The following is a 17,802-nucleotide window of genomic DNA, read 5'->3' on the forward strand; positions in this document are numbered from 1 at the left end:
ATTTTTTTTTCACGTATAATTGCCGTCAGCTTCTGGATTGAGATAACTCCTCCGCATTTAAAACAAATAAACTTTAGTTCATATAAACAATTTACTACAAAGTCAAAAAAAAGACATTTTCGTTAAACACCCCAAATAACTGTGATGAGAAAAACAACGCGAATTGTTTGTTTTTACAGATAAAAAGCGATAATTTTACTATCAGCAACATGACGTGTGTTTCGTACCAAAGTCTATTGTTATTGAAGTGTTAAAATGAAAAAAAAAAATACGAGTAATAACAGGAAAAAATTCTGCGACACTTTTTTATTTATGATCTCGTTTTTATTATACTTTTATCTGTACATTTTTTGAAATGACTCACTTTAAATCAACAACAGCATCATAATTAGCAACTACAAACAACATCTACAACAACAAAACCATTAATATAACAACAAAAAGAGAAGAAATCTTAGTTTTATGCTAAATTTGTGTTACGTCAAGTGACAGCAAATAAAAAATTATATTTTTGTGATATTTTTTTAAAAATTTATCATTTCAGAGAGAAGAAATTTCATACATTAAACAAAACAATTATAATGAAAATTTAAAAAAAATAAATTGAATGCAAATAAATTGAAAAACAAAGTTGAAACTTAAGTGTTAAAAAAAAGAAATAAAATAAACAAAAGTAAGCAATCTTTCTAACAATGAAGCTTATTCAACGTTTCCTGTGGCAACATTTCATTAACTTTGAAAATAAATTGGCGAAGGACAAACGAAAAGTCGTGCAGGCGCCGCTGAAATGTATAACCAGCACACAAATGTTGCAGCAACATTAACGCAGAAGAAGCTAGAAATCAAAAAAAAAAAAAAACAAACAATTTAAATAAATGTTTCAATAAAGAAAAAAGTGACTTCCAGTTAAAATACAACATATAAACAATAATATTTAATTAAAAACGAAAACTTAAACAATACTAACAGATAATAGAAGAAGAAGAAAACATTAAAGGTGATTTAACAATATTTTTGCAGAATAAAATTTTGCCACCTATTTTCGGGACGCCATGTATGCGCGAATATTGCGCAAATGGAGTCTAAACACGAAACTAATGTCTTTACTGTGGTTCGCTGTCACAATGTTGCTAATAATTATATACGCTCCAACAGCAACAGTAGCAGCAACATCAATAAGCATGCCAATGCGTGTAACTGCATACGCACACACAGATTTGCACAATTTTCAACTCCAAACAAAACAATCAACAACAGATACACTACCAATAGCAGCAGTAACAACAACAACAACAATAACACCGACAACAACAACAAGAAAAACAACAATAAATACTACAAAAAGAATTATAGCAACATACAGCGAACAGCGTATGCCATCTGTACCAATACAAACGGCAAATGCAACAAACAACAAATCAATGGCACCATTTTTAGCAGCAAATTTAGGAAATGTTGGCACCATCGTAGAAAGTTACAAACAAACAATAGCAGTAGATAGCAGTAGTCAGAATAGTGGGAGTAGTAGCAACAATAAAAATGTTGCCGGCGACATTTATGCAAATAGACTTATTAATAAACTAAGCAGCAGCAGCAGCAGTAGTAGCAGTAGTAGTTTTAATTTAAATAGTAAAAATAAGTTTCTTAACAGCATTAGAACTAATAACAATAATAACAATCATCAGCAACAATCACAGCAACACCACCAACAATTATCACAATCACAACAACAAAATCAACAAAATTCTGATAACATTGCCTACTCGTATTATTACAAACCTCATGTAGCACACGGATCTGTCATCTATAGTAGAAATAATGTTGTAAGTAAATTCATATAAAACTATTAATATTAATTAAATTGTAGAAAATAAAACTATAGCATATTCCCTAAATCATATGAAGTTTATTACAAGCATAAATTTGTAAGAATAAATTTCAATAAGATTTATTGAGATTGTTTATTGTAACGAGAGTGGCATCAATTATTTATTTAAATTAATTTAATAATTTAAACAAAAATCAATTTTAAGTGGACCAGTATTTAAGGGAACTCTAACTTCAAATCTTCGATATGTGCTACCTTATTAAAGTGTATATAAGTAGTCAGAACTGGCTGGTCATACCGATATGCCAGCTCATAATTATTGTACATCCGCTCGTACAAAAGTAATCAATTAGTTTAGAAATATATTTTTCTTATTTGCAACTTTGAATATATATAGGTTTAAAATAAAACTACATTACTCTGATGTGACTCTTAGACCAATTATTGAGCAAGAGTCATTTTTGTATAATGTAATTTTATTTAAAAATATGTAATATACATATTATAATATTATATATTTTAATATAGATATAAATATATATTATATATTAATATTAATATATTTTAATATATTCACATTTGCAAATAATTGGATAACAATTAATTAGCGAATAAATGGTTTTTATGAGTGGATAAGTTTCTGATATGCCTCTTGGTTAATAATTAGTCCGTACCTGGACCAACAAGTATATCCGAATTGAGTCGAAAATATTTCTTATTTACTTAGTTGACCATTACAGACGTTAGTCGTCCTTAGCTACACGTTTAGTAGCCTCCGCCAACCAGTTTTGTGTATTTTTTTGCCAATATTTGTATATAGAAGCAGATTCACATTTTTATACTTAATTTTCTGCTATGAGTTCCCTACTTGACTGATCCACCACTAGGAAAAAGTTATAAAATAAGTATTTAAATCATAAATACATGTAGAGATAAATAATGTAATTATCTATAAACGTTTTTACAAGTTAAAAAGCACAAACTTAATTAAATTGATTAAACTAAATTTAATTAAATTGTGGAACTATTAAACTTAAGTCATCACTTTGTAAACCAACTAAAATTTCTGTTTAAGAATTTTGTTAATAAATTTGTTTGTTGAAATTTATATCTTGATCTTATATCCCTTATACTTTTAGCCACAAAACATGAATGATAACGGCGATATTGATGAAGCATCAACACTTGATAACGAAAATGATAATGATGATTACGACGACAGTGAAGAAAGTGATAATAACAGTGAAAGCAATGAAAGTATGAAACAGAAAATGAATGTTGAAGAGGAAATAGATGATGATATTGATGAAACTGAGGATCCTACACAAGAAAATGGCAGTGCTGGATATGTTGCTGACCACTCAATAACTTTGCAGGCTCAGTCTAATTCATATTCCCAGCTAAAACAACAAAACAAAGTTCCAAATTTTGAAAATAGTCAAATAATTAATTTATTAAATAGTTTAAATAGTCAAAACAATTACAATAATTTTAAGCCACAAAATCAACAGACTTCATATCCAGCCTCGAGTAATACGCGCAGCACCAAAACACGACGACATACACAGGGACATTCAATATTTGTACAAAACTATCACAGTCCCGTAAGAGAAAATGCGTCTGTGCAAAGTAAACTTATCACTGCACTCACCCCCACACCACCAACATTACCCAAGCCAACAGCAATAAATCTAAAAAATACAACCACAAAACTCATACCCTTTCGTTATATAATTGAATCTTACGAAATTCCTGCATCCTTACCATTTACTGGCGAACTTTCAGAACAACAACGTCGCATGTTACTGCATCAACAGCAACTACGGCACATCCGTATGTTGCAGCAACAAGCCGCACGTAGTCGCCGCGATTCACGCGCGTTTGGTGTTGTTAAAAATTTGCCGAGCAGTGGTGGTTACCAACACTTTTATAACGATCAGCAACCATTTCAGCAATTGCAGCAACAACCAATAACACGACAACATCACAATAATAATAATAACAACAATGACAATAGCAATAGCAATAGCAACAGTCGTAGTGGCAGCAATAATTTTAATCTACTCCATAAACATCACACGCACCAGCAACAGCATCAGCAACATTATCGTCAAAGACAGCGAAAGCAGCACGCGCGACGATATTGCTCAGCGCGAGATCCTGCACAGTTGGCGTTCGAAGCGCCCACAGTTTTTGAGGGCAAAATTATTTCAATGACATCCGACAGGCGTGCCAATTTCTCAGCTACTGTAGAGGTGAAGCAAATCTTCAAGCAACAAATAGGTTGTATAATGCAACAATTCCTGAGGTTACAGTTTGCCTATCGCAACAGCAGCGGAGAATGCGATATTTATCGCGAACAGCTACGGGCGCGTGGCCTGGTGCGCGGCGATGAATTAGAACAGGGACGCATCTACTTGATGTTTGTGCAACAAATCGATTCAAGCAACTTTACTATTCTTGGGCAACCTATACGTAAGACACGTCGTGTTGTGGAAGCGGTCAAAAATGCTGTGAGCGAAAATTATGGTGAGTTGATTTCATTTCTTTTTACAAGGTCCGGCTTTTTACCATATAAAAGACATCATTTGATTTTTTTTTTATTATATTCAGTAATTTGATATGTTTAAAAAGAAGAATAACAATTTATACATATTATGTTATTCCGCTTCAAAAACTAAACAATTCAAAAATATATATAAATGTATTCGAATATGTGACATACCATAAATCTTCTTCAAGTATACTCAGGAACAAAGTTTAGAAATGCACTAATGTCACTCTAAACGGATACGGAAATGTCAGCTGCTTCACTTGCTCTTATTTAAAGCTTTCATTGTTTCAGTTGGATGTTGTATGTTGTATGAGATATTGTATGAGTGCAGTAGTATCTATATTGCTTAAAGTATGTTTGCTTATGTGCAATTGTAATTAATTGGCAAGTATGCAAATTCAAGTATTTGTAGTGATAAAAATCAGTTTCGGTCATTTGCATAAGAAATAAAAAATGCGATTACTGCAACACATGCAGAGCTATGACGATCTTCAGTTTATCATAGAGGAAAACTCTGCAGTTTATCATCTACGCTACGCCATCTCAACTCTTTTGTGTAGTGACTGTAGTGAGTGTAGTAAGTGTATTGTCTTCTCATTGTGTTACTGGGGTTTTTTCCTACCAAAATGAATTACTTTGGTTTTAAAAAGCAATTTCTTTAATTTTTAAACAGTTTTTGTTTTCCTTTTGCTAACTTCACGCTCTGCTAATATTCACCAGACCGAAATAATTTATTCAACACACCCGCAAATAATTATATAAATATACACGTGCACTAACACATTGACAAATCTATGCACATACGTGTATAAATTTTTAAATATGCAGATACATTTGGTTATGTGCTTAACTATACAGCGTGTCTAAGTAATAACTATAGTCAATGGTCTAACATTTAATAAAAGCATTTAACAGTATAAGTGATCCTGCAGAATATGACCAATAATTCTATACAGATCCTAGTCGTTAATTTACGTAAAATACATATCGTAATCAGTTTATCCTGGATTATAGTTTTATTAATAATACTAATTAATAGCACAGGGATGTAATCAATATATTATAGAACAGTTAAGTTGCTCAATATATAAATAGGTATGCGTAGTCGTTAGTCTTCTCAATCAAATTGGCGAAGTTTAATATTACATGATCTTAGCAAGGATCATGTAAGCTAAGCAATCAATTTTATAGAATTTAATTGTCAAGATCGAATGATTTATGCTTCTGGATGACGAAAGATGATATATTTTTTAATTAATAACAAATTTTAATTTTCTACACGATACTTAATTTCAAATAAAATTCAGTCCTTTATGGAAAGATTTCTTTAACAATATTTCACATTAGAACATTGACAATTTTCTTTTTCAAACTTTCATACAGAAAGTTCCTTTTCGATATTAATCGTGAATTAGTAAAATGTTGCTAAGACAATTATCACAAAACTTTCTTGTTTTTATTAGAAATAATATTTCAAAGCAACTCACCCTGTATTTATTAATTAAAATTAGGCTCACTAACTCAAAATACACGCAAATGAATATATTATATGATCGGATAGACAGACATTCAGACTGGAAGGCATCTTAAAAAGGGGCAATTCCAACCATCAGCAACATGCATTTTGTATGTTGATGCTTAGTTGAAATAATGTTGCTATCGAAATGTTGTTGTAATTTTTGTTATCGTTATTACGATAATTTTGATTCATATTATTTAATTTCCTTTTTGTTGGTACAAGAACATTTCACTTGCCCATGTATTTGCTGGTACGTCCTCAATTTGCTTTTCACGTTATGAATATGCTGTCATATCTTGTTGTTTCAAGAAAGTCGAAGGGGGAATTTGGTGGCATCTGCTTCGTCTGACGATCGGCGGGCGACCTTTGCGGCAGTATTGGCAGCTTAATATTATGCTTAATTATTGTTGCTAGCAATTGTTGCTAACTAAGCAGTTGCAAACGCAACAAAAAGCAACGTTGCGGTTCGGAGCATTTTTATGCAATTTGCTTTTGTTTTTCTCTTTGATGTTTTTTTTTTGATTATATTTTTTATTTTTAAAATTTTTGCAATTTTTTATTCACAACAATGTTATATACTTTTTTCCTTTCTTCATAGTTTTTTTATTTGTTCATTTTTTAATTGCAAATAAAAACTTTATTTCATTCATCAACGCTTATTTTGCGTTTTTGTTGCGTAAACATATCTAGATAAAAAGTTTTCCATATTATTGTATAAAATTTCGTATGTGGGTTGAAATATAGTATGTATGTATCTGGTGGATGTGTATATCTGCCTCTACCACAACTAAATAATTAACTACAAAATCAGCTGTCTCAATGCAGTTATGTTACACATTTCGATTTTCATTCATATTTTTATTTGGTCAATTAAATTGCCAAACGAGAATATATTGGTGTTGGTATTGGCAAAATGGGAAGGGTGTGTTTTATAGGAAAAATTAAATTCCATGGCATAAACATCAAAATCGTTTAATTAAATAATTCGCATAAAATAAAACGGAAAATTACCATGCAACAGATAATTTTGCATTTTGGGTAATTGAAATTTTGAAATTCTTATTTAAATATAAGAGTTTAATCAGACATTAAAAATATCTTCATATATCATTTATGTGTTTCTATGAAATGAATTTAAAAAAATGAATTTAATATTAAATTAATTTTAATAAACATTATATCAATTACAATAAGCTTTGCACTAACACTTATAGTATATAATACTCATACTTAGTTCAGTTATAGATACCTATAAACAACCTAGTGATAGATCCGAAATGAAATTTTCATGGACGTTTTATATAAGAAATTTACAACCCACTTATACAACAACAAAAATCTTCTAAGATCTCTTAAATAACTAATATACATCCCACTTATAGGTCTAAAACAAAATTCACTTTAGCCTTTTAAATAATAAACATGGAGTATGGGGTAATGTATTGAAATGTATGTGTTTTGCATATACACCACTGTTATTATTTGAAAGAACTCTAAGTATGGACTTGTTTATTCGTAAAATTGAAGTGACAAATAACTTCGCTTTAACCGATAGAAAATATAGAAAATAATAGAAAAAAAATAATAGCCAACAATATTAAATAAGTCACAAGACCCTACTTATAATCAGGCATTATCTCACAGAATCATAAATTAATTCTGTTAACTTGAAGAAAACTTACATCATAGTTCTATTCTCTATGTTAGGTTTTCTGATACGTAAATGGAATCTAGGACACGAACTTTTCAGGAATATTTGTTGGAATGATCGCATACAGTTGAATACTCGTATACAGCTTAGTTGATCGATTTATTTTAATTAGTTGAAAATCTATAGCAATAGTGTATTTAAAATATTTAGAATGTATTAAAAACATCTAATTTAGCACAATTAAAATATTATGTCGCGCCCAACGAAATCCTCCGTGGACGCCTCTGCTCTCGAAATACGCACATCGCTGCAATGCGCAAGCAACGAATTTATTTTCATTCATTTTTTAATTGTGATTTTTTGGTTGAGATTTGCACTTTTCTGATTGTAGAAAACTTCAATGAAATATTTTTGTTTATGCATTAATTGTAAAAGATACATTCGTATGTGCAAATATGTGCTTTAAATAATTTATTATTATTTTTTTAAACTTTGCTTTGATTTGGTTTGCAAAAACGCTACGGTTGGCTGTTGTTGGTTCCGATAAAGCTGCTTTGGACTGCAGTTCTTTTGTGAGTCAGGAATATTTTCGGTCCGATTTTTGATTTTTGATTTTTGATTATTGTTTTAATTTTGAAATTAATCAATTCTTTGGCATTTGTTTATTAAAGTTAATAATTATATTGGAAAGTACATAATGAAGTAATAAGTTTTTTACAATTAAAATTTATAGAATTTTTTATATTTTCTTTTTGAAATATTTTAATATATAAAAGCAGTTCATTTATTTATGTTTGTAAAGAATTTTATATAAAAAATGTCTTAATTATTAATAACATTTATAAGTACATATTTGTAAAAGCGATTTCATAATTTAAAACTTGAACATTTAAAGAATTTTTTATATTTTTTTGTTTGCATATTTCAATTTTTGAAAGCAATTCATTTATTCTGGTGTGTAAATAGTTTTATATAAAATAATTTCTTAAGTATTAATAATATTTATAAGTATTTATTTATTAAAATGATTTTATAATTTTCAAAATAATTATTTATTAACAGCAAAATAAATACTAAGAAGATTATTAATTACATACAATTAAATCATAACGAGTACTGTACTTATGATTATGCTATATCTATACTTCGTAATTATTTAAAATGTTTGATTTACGGTATAATTAAAAATAGTCTCGAATGCAAAGATGAACATTAAAATTGATATTGAAGTAGTTAATATAGTAGTTATTACTATATTAAAATGAATGATATATTAATGATATATTAAAATGATTTTATAATTTTCAAAATAATTATTTATTAACAGCAAAATAAATACTAAGAAGATTATTAATTACATACAATTAAATCATAACGAGTACTGTACTTATGATTATGCTATATCTATACTTCGTAATTATTTAAAATGTTTGATTTACGGTATAATTAAAAATAGTCTCGAATGCAAAGATGAACATTAAAATTGATATTGAAGTAGTTAATATAGTAGTTAATAGATGTAGTTAATTTAATTCTACATTTCCTAAGGAAGTCGGGCTATAAGATATTCATTACGTACAGTGAAACGCAAAGAAAGTTGTTAGTGGTTTTTGGTAGTCAACAAGTAAGACAAGTAAATCCAGGACGTATTATCAGCCACTCAAAGTACTTTTAAAGTTCGAGCTATGTGATCTACTAGGTATTAGGTTATACTGGCAGACTAAAAAGGCCACGCGTAGACTTTTAAGGTCCATTGCGAAAGCAGATCAGAGTCTTATTTTTAGCGATTGTGTGCATCACTTAAGATGCACGTTGTATTAGCGAATTTTGTTAGGATTTCAATAGAAAACTCAAGTATGTGCTCCAGTCCGGCAAAACTGACAGCCCCCAAGTATTTTTGTCGAATTCTTGAGAGAGCCGGGCATTTACACAGCAAATGCTCCATAGTTTCCTTTGCATCCTGCTTATTACACTTCCTATGTTACAAGCATCGCTGTGAATTAGGTTTTGTTTGTGCGCATGTGATGCGACTACACAGTGACCTATCAATACACCAATTAATGTTTTACAGTTCCTTCGGCTTATGTGATCTACACTTAATGATAATAGTAATAATATACTACTTTGTAAGAGTTCTACTTTCATAGATCGAACAAAGTTCATTTTTTACAAATTCTTACATAATTTTTCTTATATAATATATAATAATATATTATAACAGATCTGCATGCAAAAAGGATTTTTGAACAATATAATAATATCGTAAGCAGCGAAGTTTGTAGCAACGGCCAAGTTTATGTGCCGGAATCACTCGTCAGCGATGATTGTATGCCGTAATAAAGAAAATTAATATTAAGGTTAATAATTGTATTCAATTATCTCCAACGTACTTGTACTACCTTGACTTTCGAACAATTTAATATCTATGATTTATTTATTACAAAAAGTTTCGAATGTAAAGAGGAAAATGAACACTTTTCTAAGAATGACTAAAACAAAAACAACGGGATGGGTTCTACGATTATAATCATTACATACTAAAAAGCCTTTTGATTACTAAAATTTCCATGAAATTAGCATTACGACAAACAGACCTGTAGATATTTTGAAATTTTTTGATTTTCAATTTGGGAAATTCTAAAATTTTTTATAATAATCTTTTTAGCATAATGTACTAAGGCCCAGCTTACTTTGTAACCCTTTCTAATATCAAAAAATGCTTTATGTTAAAACAAAATATCTTTTATTGCTAGTAAAATTCTTGAAAGTCACACAGCAAACAAAATTGTAAATTGAAAAATTCTCACACTCGTCTTCGTCTCTGCTGTTGTCGCGAACCCGTCACCATCGCCAATGTTATCGTCGGCGTACTTAATTTTGTTTATTTGTGTTATGGTCAAATTAATGAAACAACAAAAATAGGTGTTAAATTAATTATAACAATAACAAAATCAAATTGAGCGGTTAAACCAAACAGCAACGTTACTAAAAACAAAAGCAGAAAGATTTACAATTCTTTATCCATACATCTATACAATATATACATATATACATATACAAACATACATACATACATATATATATATATATATAAATAATAATATATATTTATTTTTTTTTTCCTCAAAACAAACCAATTTCGTATACTTAGCAACAAATTTTTCGACTTGCAATCGTGATATGTTTTGAACTTATATGAAAATTAACAACAACGAAAAATAGAGCTAACTTAAAGTTCTACAAACTTATTTCCACAAAAATATTTAGAACATTTTAACAATACATCTATCTCGAAAGTTTTACGAACCTTATTACTAGCTACATTATCGAGCAGCATTTTTCCAGTTACATTTTCGAAATGTAACTTGCTCTTCTCTTGTAAAGATACGTCTGCTGTAAAGCATGTTATATGATATCAATTTCTCATCAAAATGAAACCTTTCAAATTATTCTACAATAAGTTAAAAACGAATAAGTTGCTATACTTGACCAAGTAGTTGCCAATTGGCAGTCATAATTTTTATCGTAAAAAATATGATTTTTTCTCTCATTTAAATCATAATCATTAAGGAAACAATACAAAAACACAATAAAGTTTGCTAGAATGACCATGAATACCAGTTTCTATTTACACAAGTTAAATTAAATTAAATTAAATTAAATTAAATTAAATTAAATTTTAGTGTAAGTTGGGTATCTTCGCTCCGCCCCGTTGAACCATAAAATACTCGAATTTACAATTGCTCAGTCAAAATTTTAATTCAAAATTTTCTTAATGCGAGCATCTTCGGCAGCAATGAGAATGGCAGTGAAGCCCATCAATGACGGTGTCTCCGTCAGAGCCAGAAAACTATAAGTGGCTGTTTAGGAAAAAAGTAATATATATTTAATTATAGTGTATATATAAGTAAGTTTGTATATGCATATATATAATACCTAAGTAAAGCATGTAATTTAATAGATTAAGAAGGAAATACCTCAAAATTTTCATGTAAAAAATACATGTTTTCATTTCTCTTAAATTGATTTTGTCTACATTAGATATAAGTTGTTTAGTTTTTTTTTTATTATTAGCAGAAATAGTATAAATAAGATATATAACAATTTTCATAAGGTATAAGTTTTTTATATAAGAAAATATAAAATTAATCTTACAATTTCGTGTTTTCAAAATAACAAAACGTATACTAAAATATCCGTACTTGAACAATCTATCGTAGTTAGTTTTCTCAATAAGAACAAACTATATACGTTCACCTGTTAAAAAGACAAAACCCTCAACTACGACATTATTTATAGTATTATACCTTTTGCGGTTTTCTTCTAGACTATTCTTAGGAAAAAGAGCGCCAATATAGTGCATAAAATATTAAAATATTAAAATATTTTGGTTTTAAGATGTTTTGGTACAAATTTTTCAAGCATATTTCATTTTTATGGTTATTATGACTATTTGAAAATAAAATATTATTTAGGTCACCATAAAAAAGTCTCTTCCACCTACAATCTTGCAGTAAAATGAACCAACAACAACGTCTCCGACTTTGCTGTCTCCGTCACAGCTTCCGCTACTAGCAACGCAGACACTAAATACCGCCCAACTTATGCTACAATTCATCTTCATCATCTTCTGAATCTGAATTCTTGAGGGAAAAACATATTTTCTTGATGGCATCAAGCGACTAGCAATGAACAACTAACAACATTTCAAACAAAGTGTCGAATGCGTACGACACTCAAAAGCAACAACAATGAACATCATTTTCCTGTGGTTGTTGCCGTTGTTTAGATTTGAGATCTAAAATTATTCCAACTAAAAATCTACTTTAAATTTTTATGAATAAAAGTTGAAATCATAGCGAGAAATATATTCAAAAAAATTAATACATAACGAAAATAGTAAGTATAGGGAATCAGAATGCATCAAGTGTAGGTAATTAAAAATGGCGTAAGTGCAGCTACAAATAAAACCCCACATCATTGCGTTCCCAAAACTACTCAATTTGAGTAAACAGGTACTTTCATATAAGATAATGGAAGATATTTTTTTTAAAGATACCAATTTTATATATTCATACTAGCTGACATAAGGCTGATTCAAGCGTCTTAGAGGCCTGCCACACGTTCAGAATTTCGAGTATTAGGAGTCGCCACAACCTGTATTCGAATGATAATGTTAAGTACTGTGTTTACATATTCTTGACAGACAGCAGAAAAATCGGTATTCACTGTAAAATAACTAAATCACATTTTAAGAAAATTTTATTCATTACTTTTCAGTTCGAATGATATATTTTCAAATTTAACGAAATTTAAATGAATTTTCTTACAGTGAACTTTCAAAACTGACAAATCTACAAAAAAGTAGTCATTATTAAAATTTGTTTACTGACCCCTAATCCCAAACATCGATCGATATCTAGAAAGTTTTGATTTGTGTTCAAAACAATAATTTATTATATTAGATTCTCAACTCCGTGAAAAAAATAGTTTATATCACATTGGCAGACTATTGCAAGTTATCAAATTACTTTATAATCTTTACAAGAACTGACCTATCTTAAGTTATGTACGACCAATTTATTTCAGAGAGCTTTCTAATAGTAAAATTAATTTTGTTATGAGTTACTATTAGGTCGTGTATTGGTTTGTGTTTCCATTCAGTCATATTTAGTTATCTTGCAACGAAATCTCGAAATTCCACCATTCTGATATCCTCAAAACTATTAAAAGCACAACTTGATTAATTTGTAGACATTCCTAAATTTAATTCATCTAAATCTCATTAAATCTAACTCTGCACCTCATCTAACTAAAAGTATACTTTATTTTATAATTGGGAATGTTTGGGTTGGTAAGACCTAAGTCTTTTGGCAATTTTTGGATATAGAATCCCCATTTTTAGTTGCTTTAGAAAGCACCGTAAAAGTGAAAATAAAATTAATAATGGAAAATAAAATACAAAACAAAACAATGCGTAAGTTTTAACATCTATACAAAGCGCCACATCCAGTGTGTTTGATACTTGATATCACACTAAATGGAAAAGTGAATTTCTGTTATTTTCAGATAATTATTTAATAATTATTTTGTTGAACTCTTTCAACTGTTCCATAAAAATCAATGAAGACCTTTGTTTGCTGCCGCGCGAAACACAATACACTTTCGAGGCACTTCGGTCCGCCATCCACCAACGGCACCTAAAGTAGAAGCGATTTTGGGCCCATATGTCTATCTGCTATGTGTCGCGAATTGGTCTAAATGTATCCTCCTCTAATGCTGCTGTTTTATAGATTTACGTTTGTGGGTGATTGACTTGTTGGCGAAACTAAAATTCATGCGTCCGGCGTTTTGTGAAAATTTGCAATTGCGTGTGTCGCTTCTGTATCTGTATCTGAAACTGTGATGTTGTTGATAGCTTCTTCAAACGGATGTGATATAATGTTCATGGTTGATTTTTTTTTTGTGTACTTCTCTATCTTTCTCCTTTCTGCGTCTTTTTTGCACTATTTTAATTTATATTTTTTGCTTTATTAAATTTTATTGACTGCCTGAATTCACATATTAAGCAAGAGAAAAACTATTTTGCAAAAATTTTTTATATCTTTTTATCGTAGATTTGGCATTCAACAATATTTTATGTGTTTCCCAAGTGAATTTAATGATGTAACGAAAACACTTTTGCCATGTTGTCACTGCAGATATGTATATAAATTTATTAATTCGTTTTATGTACTCACATATATACTGTGTAAGTGTACTCGTATTTAATGAAGATATCAATCATCCATCGATGCTTGTTTTTTGAATCAATAAACTCTACTGTTTTGTATGATGAATGAGGTCAATTATGTTTGGATTATGATTGAAATAACATCTTTAAAGATATTCATTTATATATATTTTTAATATTTTTAAATTTGCATCTGTGACAAATTTAAGATTGAAAACACAACAAATAAAACACAATAAGTTTGTTTTAGTCATCATTTTATTGAAATCATCTCCAATACGAAAATCGAAATTTGGAGGATTTATTAATTAATTTATATTGATCTCATAATATATGAAAAGTTTTAACAAAAACTGTAAGGATATAGATTTTTTGAATTGAATTTTTCGTTCCAGAGAACACTTGAAATATATGGTGGGCTAAACGCCAGAATAAAATGTGGACAGAAAAGTGGTGACATAATAAAATAAAATATTGGAAACTTTACCCAATTGCGCAGTAATGAAAAAAATTCGATTTCATATGTGGTCTATTAAATATGTTTGAGAAATGCATTTAGGATCATATATTGTTTTATGTAAGCTTCATATTAGAAAATAGCAAAATATTATTAAATATATATATACACAAAAAATTTTGCTGTCCTATACGATGACACCTTTGCTATTGCATATAATTTTGTGCAGCGAAACCGTATTTCCAATAACGATTAATTGATAAATTACCTACACTAATCATATATAAATAACATTTACATCAACACCACTTTATCATAAAAAAAACAGAATAATTCTGCATTTTTGACTTTTATCTTACTTTCAACAAATCGTTAAAACATAATTTAGTAAATGCTCACAGAGTACGGAATGCAAATATGTTTTTCCAATAAAAGGATTGGTTAACTCTGAATTGACTGTTTTCATATACCATACGTGTAATACTCGTACCAATGATCGATACATTCACGCATTCTCAACAATTCTATGATTAATCTAGCAAGGTATTTCCTGCTCTTAAGAATTACGAAAGAAGACCAAAAACTTCTTTCTTCAAACTACTACCGTTTAGCCATTAAAAATTTAAAGTCTTTCGAGCCCCTTTTTCTTACCGACACAACAGAGTTGTGATCATTCATAATTTGAAACATAGCCAAGTTTATAGATTTATCGGCTTACTTCACTTTTATTAAAAGAAGTCGGAACCTTTGTTTTTCGAAGTTTGCTATACGCCGAAGACTTTGATATTTATATAGATTTTGTTAGTCTGGCGTATTGAACCGGCGTCACTCTAATCAAACCTAACCATTACTTTTGAAACAATTTCTTTGATTAATAATTGAATTGAAGAGCTATTACATTTTGCACTTTATTATAACCATTAGGATAGTTTGACATAAATAAAGAATACGTCAGATCGGTAAGATAATTTAATTTAGCGACATCCGTCTGATTATGTATTCACCTAAGTATTTGTATCTAGTATTTGTCAATCTCAGGTACTAATTCTTGTTTGATACTTTTGTGTGCAATGTATATCATCTTATCTTTCCGAATATAGTGTTATGCTTCATACATAGTGCTATTCATAAGTTTTATTTTATAAGTCACATTAATACTTATGTATAATATTCAATAAATAATAAAAGTAGATTATACGATTATATTATTACAGTTATATGTAGGTATATTATGCTAAAGAATCTAGGGATTTGTTTTCTAAACGATACTTTCGATACTTTATATGTATGAAATATAAAGTATTTTGCGGTCATATTATCTTTGCATGTATTTGTAAAACTTTACAGCAATTAATTATATATTTTGACATCTAAAGAATTCTATAAGGAAATTTATTATATATTGCTAAGCAGAAAATACATTAAACACAAGCATCGAGATAACTTGCCACTATAATGAAAAATTTAATTAAAGCATTTTCTATACCTTGCGCCTCTTTGCCTAATACCATTAGTAGAAATTTGAGAAAAATATTTCAAACTAACGCCAACTAATAAGCCATAATAAATTAGTTTGTCTGTACGAGTAATTGATAAAAGTATCTTTTGTATTCTTTCATTATTGTTTTTGAGCACATTTGTCGGTGAGTTAATGATGCTTACGCGATGACATACTGTGCTTTATGCTTTTTTTTCTTCCCATAATTATTTACCAAATCGCTTAGTTATAATCATAATTTGTGATCTCTTTAACACAATCGATGCTTCCCACACCTAAAAACCACTAGCAATTCGAACGATTTTAGATACTTAAGCCACCGTTCTAACAATGAAAAATGTCTTAAATAACAAATGCGTTGTCGTGCTGTTGTTTAATAGTATTAATAACGCGTTTGTGATATGCATAAACGTACTAATTCGAATCTGCAAATTGATCAGATTTTATTTTTAGAGTTCATCAATTTCGGCAGTTGAAATGTTATTCAAAGATTATAAATATTCATGGCTATGGCTCTAAATGTTGACGTAGAAACTCCTGAGATAAATGTAATTCGATATATTGAAAATATAATACTGATTTATTTACAGATATTCTTCTTTGCATATATGCTCAACAAAGACATGTACTTATTATGAGATCAAAATAATTATATGATAATAAAAAATGTTATCTTTGCATGAAATTGGCTTACTTTGGTTTAATGCTCAGATTTTATTCAGCTTATTCAGCAAATTTTTAATATTTAAGAAAAGTTGTTAATATTTAAAAAAAATTGTGATTAAGGATAAATAAACAAATGCAGAAGAGTTGAACTAGTTAGACCTGAAGATCAAACAAGCGGGTTCCTAATAACACTAATTCGAAGCTTCATGAGAAGCAAAATACAAAGTGTGAGAAGAACAAGTGTCACATTCAATTTTCAATTTTAGTTAAGGTATATTTTCTTCTTCATATATTTCGATCATCGAAGAAAAATATTCTATTTATCTCTATTAAAAAGGATATAGGATATGGGTACATCACTTCACCTTCTCCTGCAGATCAGATACATAGTTGATAGATGTGTTCTTTATTGCGTTACAATCATCTTGATCCATTAGAATTATGTATGTAAATATATTGAAACTGTGATATTATTTATTATAACGCTATTATCTGTGAAGTGAAATGATAATTAATATTTTAAAAACACAAAATTCAAACGATTTCTATTACGATTTTGCTATTATATTAATAAAACATGTAAAAAAATAGAATTAATATTTTCATTACCTATTAGTTATATTAATTTTACATACGTTATTCAATTTTTCTCAATTCTTTTACTAATTTCTTAGTTTTTCAATAATCTCAGTTCAATGCAGTGTCAGGTACATGTGTACTTGTATTTATATATATAGCCTCGAGAAATTCTAATCAATGACAAGTTCGTGTGGCTAATTTGTGCACTCCCTTATATCCTGGGTCATAATCACAATTAACGAATGTCACCTTGATGACAGGTATCTTAACTGTATTGTGTGAGAATGCGGTTTTTCCTTCGATTTTATGATATAGGT

At 29.1% G+C, this 17,802-nt stretch overlaps 1 protein-coding gene across 4 annotated transcripts in view; it reads left to right on the forward strand.

The window, feature by feature from the left end:
• The first annotated feature begins 903 nt into the window (after positions 1 to 903).
• The window catches only part of LOC119668015 (protein vein), an 86,036-nt gene continuing 69,137 nt past the window's right edge, over positions 904 to 17,802 (forward strand). For all 4 annotated transcript variants that reach the window (XM_038077380.1, XM_038077381.1, XM_038077379.1 and 1 more), the window contains exons 1-2: positions 904 to 1,823; positions 2,968 to 4,357. In XM_038077380.1, coding sequence (XP_037933308.1) covers positions 1,053 to 1,823; positions 2,968 to 4,357 — 2,161 coding nt within the window. In that variant the 5' untranslated portion in view covers positions 904 to 1,052. The remainder of the gene's footprint in view (positions 1,824 to 2,967; positions 4,358 to 17,802) is intronic.

This window comes from Teleopsis dalmanni, chromosome 1, assembly GCF_002237135.1.
Source record: "Teleopsis dalmanni isolate 2A chromosome 1, ASM223713v2, whole genome shotgun sequence".
Classification (NCBI taxonomy): Eukaryota; Metazoa; Arthropoda; class Insecta; order Diptera; family Diopsidae; genus Teleopsis; species Teleopsis dalmanni.